Genomic DNA, 21,828 nt, shown 5'->3' with positions numbered 1-21,828 from the left:
TCCAAAGAAGACATACAGATGGCCAAGAAGCACATGAAAAACTGCTCAACATCTCTAATTATTAGAGAAATGCAAATCAAAACTACAATGAGGTATCACCTCACACCAGTTAGAATGGGCATCATCAGAAAATCTACAAACAACAAATGCTGGAGAGGGTGTGGAGAAAAGGGAACCCTCTTGCACTGTTGGTGGGAATGTAAATTGATACAGCCACTACTATGGAGAACAGTATGGAGGTTCCTTAAAAAACTAAAAATAGAATTACCATATGACCCAGCAATCCCCCTACTGGGGATATACCCAGAGAAAACCATAATTCAAAAAGACACATGCACCCCAATGTTCATTGTAGCACTGTTTACAATAGCCAGGTCATGGAAGCAACCTAAATGCCCATCGACAGATGAATGGATAAAGAAGATGTGGTACATATATACAATGGAATATTACTCAGCCATAAAAAGGAGCGAAATTGGGTCATTTGTAGAGATGTGGATGGATCTAGAGACTGTCATACACAGTGAAGTAAGTCAGAGAAAGAAAACCAAATATTGTATATTAATGCATGTAACTGGAACCTAGAAAAATGGAACAGATGAACCAGTTTGCAGGGCAGAGAGACACAGATGTAGAGAACAAATGTATGGACACCAAGGGGGCAAAGTGGCAGGGGTGGTGGTGGTGGTGGTGGGATAAACTGGGAGATTTGGATTGACATATATACACTAATATGTATAAAATAGATAACTAATAAGAACCTGCTGTATTAAAAAAAATTCAAAAAAAATAATGCATATATGTGGAATCTAGAAAAATGGTATAGATGATCTTATTTGCAAAGCAGAAATAGAGGCATAGACGTAGAGAACAAATGTATGGATACCAAGGGGGAAAGGGGTGGGGAGGGAGGAATTGGGAGACTGGGATTTACACATATACATTATAGTTACTATGTATAAAATAGACAACTGATGGGAACATACTGTATAGCACAGAGAACTCTACCTAATGCACTGTGGTAACCTAAATGGGAGGGAAGTCCAGAAGGGAGAGGATATCTGTACGTGTATGGCTGATTCATTTTGTTGTGCAGTGGAGGCAAACACAACATTGTAAAGCAACCATACTCCAATAAAAATTTTAAAAATAATAATAAAAAAAAAGAACGTTACATGCTTAGTTAGAGGAACTGTGTAATGTTCATTTGCACCTGGCTCAGAGCCCCACAAATTGTAGAACAATCAATAATTTCCACTGGTAAAATCAATGATGCAGAGCAGAAGTTACTAGGAGAACATATAAATGTTATTTACAAGGAGTGAAATAATACAGTAGAAGTAAATCAAGACATTCTTCTTTATAGACTTGTTTTTTGGATATTTGAGCACTAACAGCAAGAAAAACAAATGCAGCCTTTCATCGCCTAGTCTCTCTTCCATATTGACCAAATGTAAATTTTCAACAACAGAGCTTTTAGAAATACTCCTATGACTTGAACTTTATCCAGCTGATTAGCTCAGATAAATCCTTGACTTAACAAAAATTAGTGGTCTTTGTAGTTAGAAGTACCTTGTTTTATTTCTGACAACTGAATGTACTTTATAGGATTATCATGAGAATAATTGATACCAAAGCATTAGATTGAGTTGGCAAGCTACTTATGACATGACGGCTGGTTTTTATTGGCATGCTACACATTGGCCTCTGCCAGCCCCTTCTTTCAGAAGCTCCAAGAGTCAGTTGCCTTTGGCTTATAATCAGCCTTCTCTCTTGGAGTTAATGCTTGGTAGTTTCTTAGTAACAAGGACACACCTCTTCCAGAAGAAAAGTGACTAGACTCTTGACATACAGCTTTTTAAAAAGATTGTAGGCCCCACATTAGATTCTCTAAAGAAAAATATGTTCAGCAATTTTACTGCCACTGACTGAATTGTGCCCAGCTTTCTTGGTCTGATGTTACAGAAAAGCCTACAATTCTTAATCTATTTTAAAAGGATTCTTTAGATACAAATAAATAGTCCTAACTGTAACCTTCTGTAAACCATGTTTTTTATTTGCTATGAAATTCCTTGAGAATTTATTGTTGGATTATTGTACCACAAATAATTCTGTGTAAATCTGTGAACATTAGCATCTGTTTGTGTACATTTTTAGAATTTCTACATATACAGTATATCCAAAGACTAATCTTGCAAAGCCTGGTTTTCTAAAAATCTAATCTAGAAATCCGCTAAAATTTCTCCAAGTTTGTCTTCTACTGAACATTTGAATTTTAACATCTTTAACATTGTTTTCCTCCTCAGATGTCAGGCTACTACTTAATAATGACAATCTCCTCAGGGAAGGGGCAGCACAGTAAGTATCCTTCTAAATCCACTTACTTGTTATTCTAATATTGGGTAAACTATGTTGATAGTAAACTAGTACCCTGAAAGCTAAGTTTAAAATACCTCAAAATAAAGCAGTTGGTTTTTAACAATTTTAGTTGGTTTTTTTTTCCCTTGGAGAAAACATGTTCCCCCAAAATGTTGTTTACTTCCTTAAAGTTTATTTTATATGGTCTTACTTATTTTTATTTTTGCCTAGATTTTCCCTGTTGAAGCAGTTTAGTTCTTTTGGTTCAGGCTGAATTTTTTTATAACTGCCAGTTATAGAAAGATTAGGCTGCTATTGAGGAGTGATAACGTTTCTCAAATTGCCAAAAAATAGCAGATATTCAGAAAGTACCTTAATAGAGTTAACCATAGAATAATTGCATTATTATTCTACCCAATCATTGGCTCCTTATCACTGTCAGGCTAATTAATGTTTCTAGAATATCATTTTCATTTTGTCCTTGTCCTCAAAAACATTAGATTGGTGGTTGGTTGGTTGGTTGGTTGGTTGGTTTTCTTGTCTTCAAATCTAAATACTATATAACTTTCTAGGCCCCCTGTTCTCTGGTTTTATCACTGCTGTTCTTTACTCTTCAATACAAAGTACTCCTTCAGTTACCGTCTATCCAACTGGCCCAGAGTTCCTCTGTAAAGAGGAAATCAGAATTGGATAATGACTGGGCAAGTGTGGGGTGGGGAGATGGAACAAGGATTTTGATGCAGAGCAACAAATAATTATTATGAAGGCATTTGGTGTGATATATAATTTGTTTAGATTCTAGCTGTAGAAAATGTTTTAAGAATTGCTGCCTGGGAAAGTCTACTGCCCTGTCCATACTGCTTTTTCAGAACTCATTTTGGGACCAGATCCTACAAACCTAAAATTTGCACAGCATCACTATAATTGCCATAATGAACGATACCCCAGTTATACATTCTCTTTCACTGTTCTGTGAATTACCTTTTTTTTCTTTCTTTTGGCTGCGCCACATGGCATATAGGATAGTAGTTCCCCAACCAGGGATGGAACCCGTGCCCCCTGCAGTGGAAGTGCACAGTCCTAACCACTGGTGGACCACCAGGGAATTCCCTGAACTACCTTTTATATTTATTTATATATAATTCTTTTCTCTCTCTCTTCTTCCTTTTTTAAAAAAAAACAGTGCATTTGCCCAGTATAACATGGATCAGTTCACACCTGTGAAGATAGAAGGATATGAAGATCAGGTAATAGTTGTTTCTATTAGATAGACTGTGCCTGGAAAGTAGTAGAAATACTGTAAAACAGATGTCTGAAGATAAGATGCTGAATAAATTCATGTCTTAATATTCTTAGCTTTTGTAAATATTCTACATATTAGGAAATTCTTCCTCCCTCTGAAAATACTAGGAGTTTCTTTGAAGAGAGAGCTGTCCCTAACAAGAACAGTAAAAGTAAAAGGAATTGAGTTTTACACAAGTTTTCCAGCTGTCTCTAATTCTCCTTGGTAAGAATAACAGGAGACATTATATTTAACGGGAAAACAAGAATTCCTGTTCCAATACAGGAACAAAGCAAATACATATTCCCATTTTTACCACAGTTATTAACATTATATGAAAGGGCTTTACAAATTCATTAATGTACGCTTCAAAGGCAATATGGCACCAAATAGCAAATGCCTTTTAAAAGTCTGAATCCCCTTTGAACCCACAAGTCCATAGAATTTATCCTAGGGAAATAAGTATATAAATGTGTAAAAAGATTATTTGAAGCAAGGTTTATGATAATGAAAAATTGGGAACAATCTAAATGTCCAACATTAAATTAAATATCTGTAAAGCAATTATACTCCAATAAAGATGTTAAAAAATTTAAAATAAATAAATAAATAAATAAATAAATAAAAATATCTGTAGGCCAAAATTCTATGTAACCATTGAAAACTGATAGAAATATTGAACTGGGAATATGTTCATGATATATTAAGCTAAAACATAAAGCAATATGTAGCATTATGCTAGTTTATTTTTTAAATAGATATTTAAATGAACAGTTATACTATATTAGAATCTGCATCTTAAATTCTGTGAAAGGTACATCTTACTTTATATGCCACTAAGAAAGAAAAGACACTGTCAATTAAACTATGACACAGTCCTAAGATGCTGTCAAGTTTAAGATGTATCCCATTTTATGAGATGTTAAATCATGAGGGGAATGTATGCATCTTTAGACTCAGAAATAAAGTAGTATATAGATGTGCATAGAAATGGAAATGTGGGAAAATATACACCAAAATGTTAACTCCCTATGTTGGGATTACAGGATTACTGTAATTTGTTTTGTTTGTTGTTTTTTGTTTGTTTTAGTTTATATCTGTGCTTATCTTTATTTTCTCAATGAAACTAGATTAATTACAAGTATAAAAGACAAAAAAAATACTGAAAAGTAAATATAAATATTGCTTACAGTTGATATTGTATACTTCACTAATACAGCGGAATTATTGAAATAATAAGGTCTGTGTCCAGATACATGATATAAGAACATTCCCATATACATGCAGTAGCCAGCTTAAAAATGTAGTCAAAAGGAGATCACATTCTTAGCCACAACAACAACACATTACCTAGACATAAAAGGAAAATACGGAAAGACGTTTGAGTTATTAAAGTAGATGCCATCACTGCATATAACAGAAAATCAACTACAGTGGGTTAACTAAATAGAGACTATTTTTGTCACATAAGAAATCCAGAGGTAATATTTTGGGATGTTATGGCAGTTCCATATCATCAGAGACGCAAGTTGCTTCTAGCTCTCTGTTGTGCCATCCTTATGTATGGTTTTCATTATCATGTTCTCAAGATAGCTGATCCATCTCTGGTCACTGAATGCATGTTCCAGGAAGGAAGAAGGAGGAAGATGCAAGAGGTGCTATTGGCTATTCCAGAAGCACCTTCCACTGATAAATTGTTGCCAGAATGCATATCACTTTATCATTCCTAGCTGAGAAGTGTTGTCTTTTTAGTTGGACATACTGCCTTCTTGAAAACCTTTGAGGTTCTCTTAGTAAGGAAAAGGGAGAGAATGGATATTGGATAGGAAACAAGCAAGAGTCTGTCACACAGTTCATATACACCCACCCACACGCACATTTTAATCAGAGAAATGAATGGAAAATTAAATAGATGTAAATGCCACATTTCTGAATAAGGAATATAAATAATATAGAAAGTTTATCCGATTTAGAAATATAAATAATACGTGAAGCTTTTTCAGATAGACTCCATATAATTCCTAATGACAATTGTAATAGACCATACAGGATTATTCTGATCAAAAACAACAATGAAGGAAGACTAATGCTAGCAAACATAAAGACATAAAGCAATGATAGTGGAGCCTTAAACTAAGTAACATAAAATAGAAGGGAAAAGGAAATAATTGATAAAATGTATAAGTTTATCTAATTTTGATTTCCAAAGCCAACTGTATACCTAGATTAATTCCAAGTGTAGTTTAAAGGTTAACTATTTTTTAAACATAAAATTTTAGTAGGAAATGGAAAGAGATTCATAACTTGCGTAATGATGAAACATTAGAAAAGTTTATCAAAGAAAGTGACTTCTGCAAAATAAAAAGATTTTAAAAATAAGATTTAAAAAGGAGAAAATATGTACCTCAAACATAATAAAAAGGTTATTCAAATACCTAAGGGTGATGCCAAGAGTTCAGTGGATAAATGAGCAACAGACATGAACCAACTGTACCCAATTGGAGAATACAGAGCAAACTTGAAAAGTGTTAGATCACCTACTAATAGTAATTAAGGAAGTACAAATTAAAATTTTAATGTGAATATATTTACATTGTAGTTACAAAAGTTGCAAAATTATGAGAAAGCTTTATGAAGGTAAGACTAAGGAAATAGTTTTATGTATTTTTCCTACTGTCATTATAAACAAGGTTTTGTTTTTTTTTTTAAGAAATTCACGTTCTTTTATTTATTTATTTATTTATTTATTTATTTATGACTGTGTTGAGTCTTCGTTTCTGTGCGAGGACTTTCTCTAGTTGCGGCAAGTGGGGACCACTCTTCATCGCGGTGCGCGGGCCTCTCACCATCACGGCCTCTCTTGTTGGGGAGCACAGGCTCCAGACGCGCAGGCTCAGTAATTGTGGCTCACGGGCCCAGTTGCTCCGTGGCATGTGGGATCTTCCCAGACCAGGGCTCGAACCCGTGTCCCCTGCATTGGCAGGCAGATTCTCAACCACTGCGCCACCAGGGAAGCCCATAAACAAGGTTTTTAAAGATAGTCTGATGATAAGGACAGAAATCTCAAAAGTAGGAATTCTTTCCAAAGAATTCTTTAGGGGAGAAGACTTTTTTATGGTAGAACTTATAGTGGCTTTCAATGGTAGAAACTGTAACTAGCTTAAAGCTCCTTCAGTTCAGAAATGATTAAGTATACTATGGTATGTATAATGAGATATACATATAATGAGATCGAATATAGTTAATTTTAAATGGTAACTGTGTCAAAAGACAAATGGCAAGTTAGGGGAAAATATGTGGAACTCAAAACACATGCAAAAGGATAATCTCCCTGGAGTTCAACTAGAAAAACACCAAAGACTCAGTAGGAAAGTGGTCAAGTTAGGTACACATAGTTCACCAAAGTGGAAATATAAATGACTTTTTTTTTAAGGTGAAAAGAAATGGGCTTGTACCTTGGTACAACATCCTGTGATAGATGGCAGTTTGTCGATCTCTATCAAAATTATGAGTGCATTTACCCTTGACCCAACTGTCCTGCTTCAGGGAATTTATCCCACAGGTGTGCTTGGCACATGTACGTAATTTGTACATACGAACATACAAGGACATTCGTTGCAGTATTGTTTATAACAGCAAAAGATTAGAAACTACCCAAACTATCCATTAATAGGGGACTGGTTGAATAAATTTTTGTACAACTGTACAATAGAGTCATACATGGCTATAATAAACAAGGAAGTTCTCTAAGCACTAGTATGGAAAGATCATCTAGATACATCAGATTTAAAAAGAAAGAAAGAAAAAGTACAGTATAGTATTCTAGTTTCTGTGTAAAAGAAAGGGGTGGAGAATTCGAATATTCAATTCTATTTGTAAAAAAAAAAAAAAGACAAAGAATAATCTAAATCAGAAATCGGCAAATTTTTTCTGTAAAGGGTCAGATAGTAAATATTATCAGCCTGTGGGACAAAGAGTCAGCCTTGACTACTCAGCTCTGCTGTTGTAGCAGGAAAGCAGCCATAGACCATACAAAAACAAACAAGTGGGGCTGTGTTCAACAGAACTTTATTTACAGAAACAAATGCCACCTCATGCATAGCTTGCCAAAGACAACTCTTGCTCTAAATTAATAAAATCAGTTACCTTTCTGTGGAAAGGGGGAATATGTTGGGAATTTGGTGAATGGGAGATAAAGGTGAGAAAAAGATTTCACTTTATATAGTTTTTGAACCATGTGATTTATTGTATTACCTATTTTAAATGCTAAGTGTAATGACTCTGGAAAAAGTTCATGAAATATGTGAAAAAGGAATATAAAAGTGTACATATAAGTTATGACAGTTATATATATATATATATATACATAGGTTGTATATTAATCAGAAACCAAGAAATGAAGGGTATTGTTAGGATGGGGGAAATGTTGCAGTTTAGAGTTGACTTACCCCAAAACATAATATTTTTATAAAAATAAAAATGTGAATTGATTGAAAAATCAATTATGAAAGAGAAATCTGACTAAATGAAAAGTTAATCGTCTCCAGAATTGTATTTGTTTGTTTTGTAAAATGTGACAAGAAGAACTGTCTTTTTTTACAGAGTTACTTATATTTGTAATTATTCTTTGGAAGGTCTTAATTACAGAACACGGTGACCTGGGTAATAGCAGATTTTTAGATCCAAGAAACAAAATTTCCTTTAAGTTCGATCACTTACGGAAAGAAGCAAGTGACCCCCAGCCAGAGGAAGTAGATGGAGGTCTGAAGTCTTGGAGAGAATCCTGTGACAGTGCTTTAAGGGCCTATGTGAAAGATCATTATTCCAACGGCTTCTGTACTGTTAAGTATCTGCCTGCTTCATTATTAGAGTGTTGTTTTTCTTATATTTACCTTATCATTTGGAGGCTTTGGCCAGCCACAAACATCTCTTCTTAGTTACAGTCTCCTCTGCATTTTATTCCCTAAATCATTTTTGAAAGGGGTATAAATGGAAAATTTTATATTGAAAGTTCTTTCTTAAAATCCCAGTGCATAAAATTTTTATTTTATTTTATTTATTTATTATTTTTTTAATTTTTTGGCTGCACCGTGCGACTTGCAGGATCTTAGTTCCCCAACCAGGGATTGAATCCAGGCCCCAGCAGTGAAAGCACCAAGTCCTAACCACTGGACCACCAGGGAATTCCCTGGTGCATAAAAATTTTAAATCTCAGTGTATCCTGTTTCACATTTGTCTTATTTATTCATGAGAAATTGCCCTATACCCATCAAAAAAGCTTTTTATAAAGCTACTTCTGCATAGTTTAAATGATTTCATTGGAAAGTCAAAACTATTTGAACTAAACAATTTTTTAAAAATCGAAGGTAATTTTGACTTTCTTTTAATACGTTTTGGTGGAAAAAAAGATAAATTTTGGTTTTATCATGATTTCTCCTTTGTAAAATTGTGACATTATTAAAGTGTTAGAATATTAATGCTTAGAAAGTGTCTGACACAAAGTAAGCTCTGAATAAATGCTGGTTATTATTGTATGTTTGATTTGTTTTTGTTCCTGTTTTTTTGTTTTTAAATAATGCAGAAAACCTATTATGGTGGATAAGTACAGAATTACATTTTGGAACCTAGTAATGCAAAGGGAGACATGATACACACACTTTTTTAGAAATTGACTATTCATTCTTAAATATACTTTCAATTCATCATTTATTACCTATTCAAAATTTGTCACTACTCATTCTTAATTTGGAGAGCTTCCACACTGAGTAACTCTACTGTGTCTTTTTCTCACTTCTCTTAGCTAATAAATGAGCTACAGAAAGTCATGGAATTATTCTAACAGTGTCTACTGTACTGAAGTGTCTTATATCCTCAGCTGTTCTGCTTAGTAATTCTTAATTTTATCTCAGTAATCCCTGATATTTTCTATATGCAGTTGACCCTTGAACAATGAAGGGGTTAGGGGCACCAACCCATCGTGCAGTTGAAAATTCAAGTATAACTTATAATAGGCCCTCCATGTCCGAGATCCTTTTGTATCCATGGTTCTGTGTCTGTGGATTCATCTAACTGTGGGTCAACCAACGGTGGATCGTGTAGCACTGTAGTATTTACTATTTAATAAAATAGTAGTTCAGACTAGTGTTGTTCAAGGATTAACTGTACTGTGTTTCAAAACTTTCCCATTGTCCTTAGGCATCTACTCCTCCACATTTTAATAGGATTGAGAATGACATGAGATCTTTTTATTTCTCGTCTTTCCACACTCAGAAATCTTCCCTTTCTTCCATGTACTTGAATCTGAGGAAGAAGGATCCATATTCTTGATTTGAAACAATCCTATCTACTTCAAGATGTCTAATTGTGACTTTGTTTTCTCTTCTGATGTATAGTTCTCTTTACCCAGAAATATTTTTATTTCTCCTGTCCTTAAGTGGGTTGGGTATGGGGTGGGGGAGGACATTTCTTCAGTCAAGATAGTAATTCCTGTAAGTTACTTCTCTTTCTTCTCCTTCTACCTTGCCCCTCCTCCCTCTCCTCTGCTTCTCCCTTCCCGCATCTCTCTCTCTGCTATACAACCAAACCATGGAGCATTCTGCTCCTACTAGTGCCTTCCTCATTACTTATCCACTTCTTAACCCTATGAATTGTGGCTTCAGTCCCTACTCTACAAAAACTGCTCTCTGAGGTTATTAATGATTCCTGAATTGCCTGACCCAGTGTCCTTTTCTTGGTCCTTGACTTTTGTATGGCATTTCACACTGAGGCCATCCAGCTACTTCTAGAAATTATCTTTTCTTAGACTGCTATGTCAGTACCCTTTAATTATTCTTACTCTGTGTCTGCTTATTTCTTTTCCTCTCCCCTACTTTTGTAAATGTAGGCATTCCCCATTGCTGTATTTCTCTCTCTCAAAAACTCGTAGTTTATTTAATGTAGGGGAAGTTACAGAATTTGGTGTCAGAAAAGCAATGGGTTTGGGTTCTACCTTAACCACTTTCTGAATGACCTTGGGCAAGAAGCTCTATGAACTTCAACTTTATCATCTATAGATAATAAGTATGTTTCACTATATTTATTAGAGCAAAAGGAAAATAAATATAAAAACATTTTGTGGACTGTAAAGCCTTTTGTTTTTTCTTTTCCTTGGTGATCACATTTTTGTTCACCTCTCCTACACTACAGAACAGTTGGTATTTCTAACTCCTAGCTGGACATTTCCATCTGAATTTTCTAATTTGTTAATGACACCACTGTCTTTCTAGTCACCCAAGCATGCAAGTACTTTGGCCCCTTCCTTTCTCTTGCCCTTCACTTGCAATATATTGCCAGACTTTTGATTGTGCTTCTGCATTCTTATGCCCATTGACACTACCCTATTTTATTGCCTAGATTAATTATGTGGCCTAACTTTCAACTTTTCTCCCATTTTACTCTGTACACCAATATTGATTATTATTCCCAAATAATAGTTCTGGTCATGTTGTTTTGGTTTCTGTCCGTTGCCTGTAGAATAAAGTCCAGTTTTCTTACCTTACATCTACTACTACATGGCCCAAATCTACCATCCTATGTTATCTTCCACAGTTCCACTTCACGCACACCCTCTAACCTGACAGAACTAATTACCATTGAGTCATTCACTGGACCAGCACCCCCGTTTCCTCCCTGAACTGCCTACTCATCTTTATTCTCAGTCTCTACTTATCAGAATCTCATCTGTCTTGTAAGGCCCATTCCAACTGGTACCTCTCTTGTACCCTAAACCTAAAGCAGTATTTCCTTCTGTATTCATTGTACCACTGTCTTCTCTAGAACTTAACATGTGGTTTGTGTTCATATTCCATGAACTCTCTGAGTTGTAAGCTCACCCTGTTTGACTCTTCATCTCCTCCAAGGATTTAGCACACTGCTTTTGTATAGTGTTTGTTGCTTAAATATGTTTTCAAGAATCTAACTTTTTTTTTTTTTTTAACTATAGGTTTATGCTAAAACTATAGATGGGCAACAGACCATTATTGCATGTATTGAAAGCCACCAGTTTCAGCCTAAAAACTTCTGGTAAGAAAGTAGATGTTCTCTTCTTTTTTTAATCTAATTTATATAGAAAAGAAACCAAACCAGCAGTTGAGAGTTGTTTTTTTGTTTTTTATAAATTTATTTTATTTTTATTTATTTTTGGCTGTGTTGGGTCTTTGTTGCTGCACACGGGCTTCCTCTAGTTGCGGCGAGCGGGGCTGCTCTTTGTTGTAGCGCATGGGCTTCTCATTGCAGTGGCTTCTCTCATTGAGGAGCACGGGCTGTAGGCGTGGGGACTTCAGTAGTTGTGGTGCGCGGTCTCAGTAGCTGTGGCTCGCGGGCTCTAGAGCACAGGCTCAGTAGTTGTGGTGCATGGGCTTAGTTGCTCCACGGCATGTGGGATCTTCCTGGACCAGGGCTCGAACTGGTGTCCCCTGCATTGGCAGGCGGATTCTTAACCACTGTGCCACCAGGGAAGCCCGAGACTTGGTTTTTAATCTAACTAGCTTGCGATAAGTTATCTGACTTAGAGGCTTCAGTTCCCTACTGCAGAATGAGGGATTTGGATGTGATCATTTAGATTTCTTCTAAGATTTTATAATCTATCTTTCAAATATTACTCTTACATTGAGTGAGAATAAGTGATTAATAAAGTACCCAGTGGAAAGTCTGAGTTTTACTTGAGTTTGTTTAATAATACTTGAGTTACTGCATAACGCAGTGGCCCATCCATTTGTTTGTGGAAAAGCCTCTCATGAGCAGAATAGGCATGGTTTTCTACTCCAAGATAAAAAATGAAAAGTGAAAGTCAAAATAACTTAGAAAAGGCTTATGATTAGGCCAGTTGGCTACAAACTTACATTTGAGTGGATAGAGCCTTGGATTTGTCAAACTGGAAATGACTTGTTTCTTTTTTTTCCAATTTCCCCAATTCTCTGCCTCAGTGGCAAATCACCTCTTTCTTATTGTTAATTCTACAGTGTTGTGTGTGTGTTTTAATAGGAATGGTCGTTGGAGATCAGAATGGAAGTTCACCATCACACCATCTACAGCCCAGGTGGTTGGAGTACTTAAGATTCAGGTGAGATCCCAATATTTTAATAGGCCATGTTAAAACATCACATCTTTAAAACAAACATGCAGGTTGATATTTGTTCTGACATTAGAAATAAGGAACAGCTATATGTAGATGCAAAAGGAGATCAATGGTAAATAGAAATAGAAGTTGAAGCCTCCTTCCTAGGGAAGTACTGTAGTTAAACAGAGCTATTCTGGGTTGATAAAGGATAGTCATGTGAAGTGTACTGCTTGCTTGTTATTTTTCTCTTTCAAAGATAACCTAAGATCTTTCCAGGAATTATCAAACAGCAGTTCTACGAAAGAAGAAAATAACTAATTATTAAGAAGTGACTATATAGCAGCTACTGGAACTTACATAGAGTCTTTTATGTATCTCATTTAAATGTGTACATATACATATACTTAAGGTTAACTCTTAGCTCTGAAGAAAGCTACATGAATGGACTTGTTGTTTTGTTTTATTTATTTATTTATTTTACAGTAATGACAGGAGGTTTTAAACCAAGTAAATAAAACAGAGGAACTAGAGAGAATGGCCACATGTGATAAACCAAGCAGAGCAGATTTCTAATGCTGGTGTCAGGACAGACAGGCAGGTGAATAAGGAGCTTATTAACTCATTTGATGCCTATCTGGATTGAAGTCTTCTGATATCCTAACAGGTTTGACTTTCAAAATTCATGGTGATTTAATTCTTAAGCCCAACTAACTCTGAAGTCAGATTAAATAGTTAATGATATCTAAGAAGATCAGTACCTAATTTTACCTCTATTATACTGTGGTTAAGTCTTGCTTTAATAACAATTAGCAAGAGTTGCCTTTTTAAATGGTATAATTTAATCAAAATATACATAGGAGATGTCATCTGTAACCACTTTTTTCATACATACTGATTACTTCCTGCTGCAAGTAGCTGCACCTCTCTTCCTGGGAGCTTCTCCTAGCTGCAGGAGCATTCCTAACTCAGATGAGGCAAACTGGAAGTATTACATTCATAGCTCTGGCACAGCCCTTAGTGCCATTCAAAAGTTGGTGGGTAAATCTGCCAGCTTCTTCACCCCTCAGGTGGGACAACTCTAAAGCATGTTCTGCGTAGTCTTCCAGAGTCCAGTGCCTGCAACTGTAATGTGCTCCTTAATGCACCTAGAACACTTCCTTGCCTTCTGTGTCTCATTTCCTCAGTCCTTACTAGTGCTTCCTGAGATTACCTCCGAAATAAATTTTATCTCACAAATCTTCATCCCGGGGTCGGCTTCTGGGGGAGCCCAACCGAAGAAAATATATTGTTCTATATCTATTGACTATGTCTGTGAGTAGCCCTATGCTCTAGACCTCTTGTAACTGTGGCATCAGCATTAACCTGGCAGCTTACTATAAATTTATGCAAGGAAATTTATTTTCCTCCTAGAAGGAAATAAGTTACTTGTGTTTCAGCTTTGCCAAGGCAAACCTATAAATTAAGAGGGCACATCACAGAGGTTTCTGGTAAGACTTTTACAGCAGGGCCCAGTACCCAGACCTCATTTATAACTTACCACAGACTGGCTGATCACACTTTGGGGGAAAGCTTACTTCATTTACATATCTTTTAAAAATCAGAGTGAGAGTTATTTGGAAATGTCATTAAGATATTTAAACCTTTGGTTATTCTATAAGCAAAAGGATAGCTCTGGGAAGGCAACAGTTTCTGAGGATTTACATTGATGATAGTCATGTTGAAATTTTTATTAGCAGATGAAACCTAGGAAAGGTTTTGTTACTTTTGGTGACTGTGACTGAACCTATCTTGTAAATTGCTGAAACTTCCTGAGCCTTTACATCTAGTAGAATGGTTAGTCTGTCTCTTGGGTAATCCTCCTTCTTGCTAATTGTTATCATAATTGTAGTACCCCACTTTGCCTTACATCCTCAGGACTGCTTTTGCCTTACTTATTTTTGTAGCCTGATTTACCAACAGAATATTTATTTTTCAGTCCTGTCTTTAACCCTCAATCAAGCTTTTCCTGCACTTGGTCAGATCTACTTAACCAAAAACGATGATGGTATATATGGAGAGATGTGTAAAGGATTAGGATCCATTAAAATTTCTTGGTTTTCACAGAGAAAAACTAATGTTAATTGATTTTATTTTAATACTTTTAAGAGTGAAATCTTATTTAAGATCTTTGTATTCACAATGCGTAGCACAGTGTCTGGAAAGCAATAAGCCCATAATAAATGTTGTTTATTAATTAATAATGAGTTTTCCCTGCTAAGGAAAGAGAATTCTTAAATTTAAGTCTTCTGTGAATTTTAACCACCACTGTAAATTACCATTGGTCATATTAATTATTTGCTCAGAGTTGATAAGTTTGGGGATGGCTAAAAGCATGGATTTGTGCTCTAAGCAGTAAGTTTCTTTGTGACCTACATAACTTGCTCAAACATTGTCTCACACAGGTTCACTATTATGAAGATGGCAATGTTCAGTTGGTTAGTCATAAAGATGTACAGGATTCAGTAACTGTTTCGGTGAGTGTGGAATATTTAATGTCTGTCTCACTTTCATCTTGTTTTTCTTTTAAAAAAATTAGTTTTGATCCTGAGTACTGATTCTTTCTTTTTCTTTTTTTTGTTTTAATTTATTTTATTTATTTTATTTTTGGCTGCGTTGTGTCTTTGCTGCTGCACGTAGGCTTTCTCTAGTTGCAGTGAGCGGGGGCTACTCTGTGTTGCGGTGCGTGGGCTTCTCCTTGCAGTGGCTTCTCTCGTTGCGGAGCACAAGCTCTAGGTGCACAGGCTTCAGCAGTTGTGGCTTGCAGGTTCTAGAGTGCAGGCTCAGTAGTTGTAGCACACAGGCTTAGTTGCTCCACAGCATTTGGAATCTTCCCGGGCCAGGGCTCGAACCCGTGTCCCCTGCATTGGCAGGCAGATTCTTAACCACTGCGCCACCAGGGAAGCCCCTGAGTACTGATTCTGCCACTAGAAATTTAGGTTGTTGTCACTACTTTGATTTTGGCAGCCTTTACTTTTTTTTTTAAGCACTTTATAAAAGATTCTACTTTTTTATATTTTTAAATTTTTATTGAAATATAGTTGATTTACAATGTTGTGTTAGTTTCAGGTATACAGCAAAGTGATTCAGTTATATATATGTATGTATGTATATATATATTCTTTCTTTAGCTTCTTTTCCATTATAGGTTATTAAGATACTGAGTATAGTTCCCTGTGCTATGCAGTAGGTCCTTGTTTTGGGCAGCTTATAATTGTTAGTATTTAACCAACCCGTTTTGTTGGTTGCTTGACGTTAGTTCACAGTCTTTGACTGAGAATAGTGATAATGGCTTTAGAGAATTCAAACTTCTTTTTCTTTCTCAGTTGTGAGATTTGCTCAAGGAACAGCAATATCTTCAACTGATAAATACCAGGAGGAAGGAAAGTTTGCCAAACTAAACCTTAGAGGGGTTATCATTCATACATTCATATCATTAGAGAAACTGAACATTTTTAGGAATATTCAATCAAACAGTATTGTGTTCCATACCTGGAAAGAAGGGACATAATTTTTCGTGCATTCACAGTACTTCTTTATATTCCTAGAAGTTACTGAGCACTCTCAAATAGCTTTTGTTTATTTGTGTTGTATCTATCTACCTTCGTAGAAATTAAAACCGAAAAATGTTAAAAATACTTATTTATTAATTTAAAAATAACAATAACAGGGACTTCCTGGCAGTCCAGTGGTTAAGACTGTGCTTTCACTGCAGGGGTTGCAGGTTTGATACCTTGTTGGAGAATTAAGTTCCCACATGCCACACCATGTGGCATGGCCAAAAAAAAAATCTAAAGCAAAAATAACAAACCCATTACTTGTTAACCTTCACTTTCACAATAAACAGCTGTATTTTCCAAGTTAAAAAAAAATTAGTGAAAAGAATGTCATTGATTTACATTTTCACAAAGTGTGTAATGTCTGACTTAATAAAAGACAACTGGATTCTCATATGTGCTTCACACATTAGCCCTCAAAAAGTAATGAAGTCGGGGCTTCCCTGGTGGTGCAGTGGTTGAGAATCTGCCTGCTAATGCAGGGGAGACGGGTTCGAGCCCTGGTCTGGGAAGATCCCACATGCCGTGGAGCAACTAGGCCCGTGAGCCACAACTACTGAGCCTGCGCGTCTGTAGCCTATGCTCTGCAACAAGAGAGGCCATGATAGTGAGAGGCCTGTGCACTGTGATGAAGAGTGGCCCCCACTTGCCACAGCTAGAGAAAGCCCTAGCACAGAAACGAAGACCCAACATAGCAATCAATCAATCAATAAATAAATAAATAAATCTTTAAAAAAAAAAACCTTGACATAAGTGAATCCATTTAAAAAAAAAAAAAAAGTAATGAAGTCGGGACTTCCCTGGTGGCGCAGTGGTTAAGAATCCGCCTGCCAATGCAGGGGACACGGGTTCGAGCCCTGGTCCAGGAAGATCCCACATGACGTGGAGCAACTAAGCCCATGCGCCACAACTACTGAGCCTGCGCTCTGGAGCCCGCGAGCCACAACTACTGAAGCCCAAGTGCCTAGAGCCTAAGCCACCGCAATGAGAAACCGACGCACCGCAACAAAGAGTACCCCCGCTCACCACAACTAGAGAAAGCCCGTGCACAGCAATGAAGACCCAACGCAGCCAAAAATAAATAAATAAATTTATTTAAAAAAAAAAAGTAATGAAGTCATCACACATTCATAGCTTCTATGAAACTACACTGTACACACATGAGAGTGAGCGTGGAAAAGGCAATTAACTGTGTCTTAGTATTATTATGAATAGAAAGTAGTTTTGACTCTTTGAAAGGATCTTGTGATGCTGCCCTGGGCATTAAATCTCACCCTCTTTAATTCTGTTTTACTTAATTGTGAAAGAGAGAGATTCAACTCATTTTGTACCCAAATCATGTAAAGCAAAACGTGATTGATTGGCTTAGAGGAGCCTCTGAGCTTAGAATATATGACTGATATGTCTGAGGGCACTGTTTATATCATCTTAAACCAGAGATATTTTCAAGGCATAAAAATTTCAAGACATCATGATGTCTTTTGGGCATACTGTAGTAGATTGGAAAGAAGTGTGGGTTTTTTTGATGAGGACCTGGATTTGGATCCCATCTTTATCATTCAAAGGCTGTATAATTTTGGTCAAGTCACTTAAGAGGATTCTGTTTTCTCATCTGCAAAATGGAGGTGGTAATAATAACATCTATTTCACAGGGTTGTTGTGAGAACCAAAGATAATGTGAATGGAAAAGCTTGAAAAACTAAATTGTTATACAAATGTTAGTTTAGATGGACTTACTTTTTAGTATTTTTTTATTCACTGCTTACTGAATTATATTCACTGCTTAAGAATTTTTAAAATTCTTATTTCCCCCTTTTCCTCTCTCTATTAGAATGAAGTCCAAACTGCTAAGGAGTTTATTAAAATTATAGAGCATGCAGAAAATGAGTATCAGGTAAGATGATTTGAAACTGATTTTTCTAGGTCTAATGCCTTATTTTGCTTTTAACATATTTTGTTAGACTTCTCTCTCCTTTGAACATAAATATACATGTTGTTCAGTGTTAGTAAGAGTGGAGACTTTGCAGACCTTCTTGCATTCTGCTTACAATCAAGGTTTTGGCATTGGAAGGTACTACAGATTTCCCTTACTATCCCAAAGTAGAGCGTTCCTATGAAACCTTTCCTAAGTCCAAATGGCATAAAGCAGAGAAGCAATTACCTTAGAACACATCTTGCTATCAGATGCACAAATAATTGAGGTACAGCACAGATGCTCACAGACGCAGTTCACAGCTCCAGCTTGCTTGATGCTGAGCTGCTGAGTGTAATTCCTGAGGAAGGAGCTTGGTGGGGTCACTGTTACTGCTCATGGTGCACCCTGCCCCTGTAACAGCCTCACTGCAAAACAAATGCTGAACGCTGTTTTTGCTTTTTGCTTTGGTAAAAGCAAAGTGACATAAAGCAAACTTTGGAAAAGCGGGGGATACCTGTATAGCCCTTGCTTTAGAAATAACATAGGTGGGCTTCTTAACCTGCTTCAGAGATTGGAGAAGTGCTCACTAGAAATCTTATAGCCTGTATGTCCTTAGGGGACTCAAGCATGTCCTTTGACTACATCTGGTTTCTGTTCAAGCAACTTATTTTCAATTATCTATTGCAGACAGCAATTAGTGAAAACTATCAAACAATGTCAGACACCACGTTCAAGGCCTTGCGCCGGCAACTTCCAGTTACCCGCACCAAAATCGACTGGAACAAGATACTCAGCTACAAGATTGGCAAAGAAATGCAGAACGCTTAAAGGCTGAATGTAGGATTCTTCAATACATGGAAAGAAAGGATGCAATGTGTGGTCATATGATAAATAAGTGATTTATAAACAAGAGTGATATTTTGCTAGGGCTTTCAAAGTTAACAGGTTTTCTAGCCTCATGGAATACTGTTGAACCTATAGCATTGTCTTGATTCTTCTGTGTTTTCTGCCTGGTAATTTTCTGTTTTCACTATATCTACTTGTAAATCTTTTTTTTGTTTTTAATTCTGCCACATTTAATGATGGAGAGAGATATCTATCCTGGAGTCATTTTACTGTTTAGAAAATTTTCCTAGCCATGAAGCCCTGTTACTGACATAGACAGGTAATATGTTCAGTACTTTTCTACCCAGTCCTTCAAAGCACTTCTGGTACTTCAGTGGTTTTTACTGATCAACCAACAGCTAAAGAGGCTATGCTACAAACTACAGCTGAATGGAAGACACATTCATCCTTCTCCCTCCAGTTGCTTTGATCATCATTTATAGCATCTCATAACTATAGTTTCAAACATCTGGATTGGGGTTTTTCAGGTCCTTTTTGGAGGCAAAGGAAGTTTTCTGGAAATTCCATTATAGCCAGCTTCTCTGGGGAAGTTGTTTTTAAATCCAAAGACTTGAACCACATTCCCTACAAATGAACGTGTTTGCTTTTTTCCCTTCCATCATTGTTTCTTTCCCATCTAGTACCATTATAGTTATAGACATGTGCATTTTTAGAAGAGTTTTACCCACTTATTATTATTTTTTTAATATTCAAAAACTGCTGACATACTAGGGATATAGTAGAGTATAAAACTTGAAAAAATGCAGATGTTGAAGGAATAATAGGTATCTTGTGCTTTAATACTTTGTGGCAGAATTGTACTATAAGCGAATGAATCAAACAACTATGTTAATCACAAACAAAAACTAAAAATGAACCAAAGTGAGAAGGACAAAGTTCAGACAGTATCTTTCTATTGTAACCTGTTATTTAAGGGAATACTAGTGATTTGTTCTAAATAGGATGTAAAACTTTTTCCAAATTACTTCCTCAGTCCTGCCTGCCAACTCAAATGTAACTGTGATATAGCAACCCTTCCCAGGTTTATTGGCAGGTACAGGTGTGATCTCAGAATACACAGGTAACATAGATATGATATAACAACTGGTAATGGTGGATTCATTTACATTGTTTACACTTCTATGACCAGGCCTTAAGGGAAGGTCAGTTTTTTAAAAACCAAGTAGTGTCTTCCTCCAAATACATGTCAAAAGAAGGGTTTGTGTTTCAGCTTTGTTTCTGCTTGGTAATACAGTCAAGCAAGAGTTTATTTCCAAGTGACCCATTGAGCTGTGTAAGCATTTTTGTTTATTTCAAATAAAATATATTTGTATTATTTGTCATTCATACTATCCATCCATACCACACTATCCTCTGTATCAGGTAGTCCAATAGAAATATACCTGTTTTGTTCTTAAATTGTCTGAGTCTCTCCTTTTTGAGCCAGTCTCTTCAGCCCTTGTTCTCAAGGTAAGATTTGGAATTGATCTTATTTGATGAGAATGTTCAGGGTTTCTGAAATTGGTTTCTACCTTCAACTAGTATAAATTCAGTGACTATCCAAAGACTTGGAAAGAACAGCTTTTTTTTTTTTTTTTTTTGGTGGCCATGCCATGTGGACCACAGTTTCATGACCAGGGATTGAACCCATGTCCCCTGCAGTGGGGAGCGTGGAGTCTTAACCACTGGACCACCAGAGAAGTCCTCCCCCACCTTTTTTTCTTTTTTAAAGTTTGAGCAGTTTCTCTATGGATCATATTGCTTTACACTCAGTGGCTACTGGTGTTTCAAAGGCTTTGTTTTGGGGTTTCCATTTCTGTCAAAAAGAAAAATCTAGTTATCTTCTCTACCTATCACTCAGAAAACAAGGCCCAAGTAATTATAGTTACTAGGTAGGAAGTAGAAGTGAAAGAATCCCTGCACCGTGAACCTGGGTAATATTTCACATCAACTTAACTCTAAATGCTGCTTTCTTTCCATATGAGTTTAACTTGCTTACAGACATGTGGGAAAGGTTTCTGTCCTGTTTCCCAAAATGGAACCAGAGGCGTTTCAGTGCTTCACCTTCCATTCAAGGCCAGTTCAAATTCCCACCCCTCTGAGGGACATTTAGGTATACTACACTATGTACTTGTAGTACAGGTTCAAGCATTCTGGGCTTTGCCTTTAACTTACTAACCCCATCAGCCTGCCCCATTGATTTCCTTAGTCCATACAGACTTTTGTAAAGACTCAAATCTCTTGGCCATCTAAAGCCCTTGGTTTCTTATAACTGGGAGGAAGTCAACTCTCCTTGCCAAGTCCTACACAGACCTCCTGATTTCCTTAACCTCCTTCAGCAGAGTATTTGCTTGAATTGTGTCTATTTTATCCCACTGCTGAAATCAGCCTATGGTATCCTAGGGCAAAAGTTTCCCAGCCAGAGGGAGAGGAGTTTTCTGTGAGGCCTCACTCCTATATTTGAAATTTTGAAATTACACTGCTGAAATTTTGAAATTACTGTTTCATTTCTGCCTGGATGGTTGTGCTTCTGTTAGTTGCCTAGTTCTAGTGCCTGTTCGTTTTTTTTTTTTTTTAATAAATATATTTATTTATTTATTTTTGGCTGCGTTGGGTCTTCGTTGCTGCACGCGGGCTTTCTCTAGTTGTGGTGCGTGGGCCTCTCATCACGGTGGCCTCTCTTATTTTGGAGCACGGG

General features: G+C 36.4%; 1 protein-coding gene across 1 annotated transcript in view; it reads left to right on the top strand.

The window, feature by feature from the left end:
* The window catches only part of CAPZA1 (capping actin protein of muscle Z-line subunit alpha 1), a 48,923-nt gene extending 28,374 nt beyond the window's left edge, over positions 1 to 20,549 (top strand). The window contains exons 3-10 of the mRNA XM_082380418.1: positions 2,307 to 2,358; positions 3,542 to 3,605; positions 8,275 to 8,481; positions 11,622 to 11,701; positions 12,662 to 12,740; positions 15,179 to 15,250; positions 18,162 to 18,224; positions 18,933 to 20,549. Of these exons, the coding sequence (XP_082236544.1) occupies positions 2,307 to 2,358; positions 3,542 to 3,605; positions 8,275 to 8,481; positions 11,622 to 11,701; positions 12,662 to 12,740; positions 15,179 to 15,250; positions 18,162 to 18,224; positions 18,933 to 19,073 (758 nt within the window). The 3' untranslated portion in view covers positions 19,074 to 20,549. The remainder of the gene's footprint in view (positions 1 to 2,306; positions 2,359 to 3,541; positions 3,606 to 8,274; positions 8,482 to 11,621; positions 11,702 to 12,661; positions 12,741 to 15,178; positions 15,251 to 18,161; positions 18,225 to 18,932) is intronic.
* The last annotated feature ends 1,279 nt before the right edge of the window (positions 20,550 to 21,828 follow it).

Source organism: Balaenoptera borealis (genome assembly GCF_965194805.1).
Source record: "Balaenoptera borealis genome assembly, chromosome: 1".
NCBI classification, from domain to species: Eukaryota; Metazoa; Chordata; class Mammalia; order Artiodactyla; family Balaenopteridae; genus Balaenoptera; species Balaenoptera borealis.
Note: the sequence above shows the minus strand (reverse complement) of the source record. Positions and strands in the feature narration are given on the sequence as shown.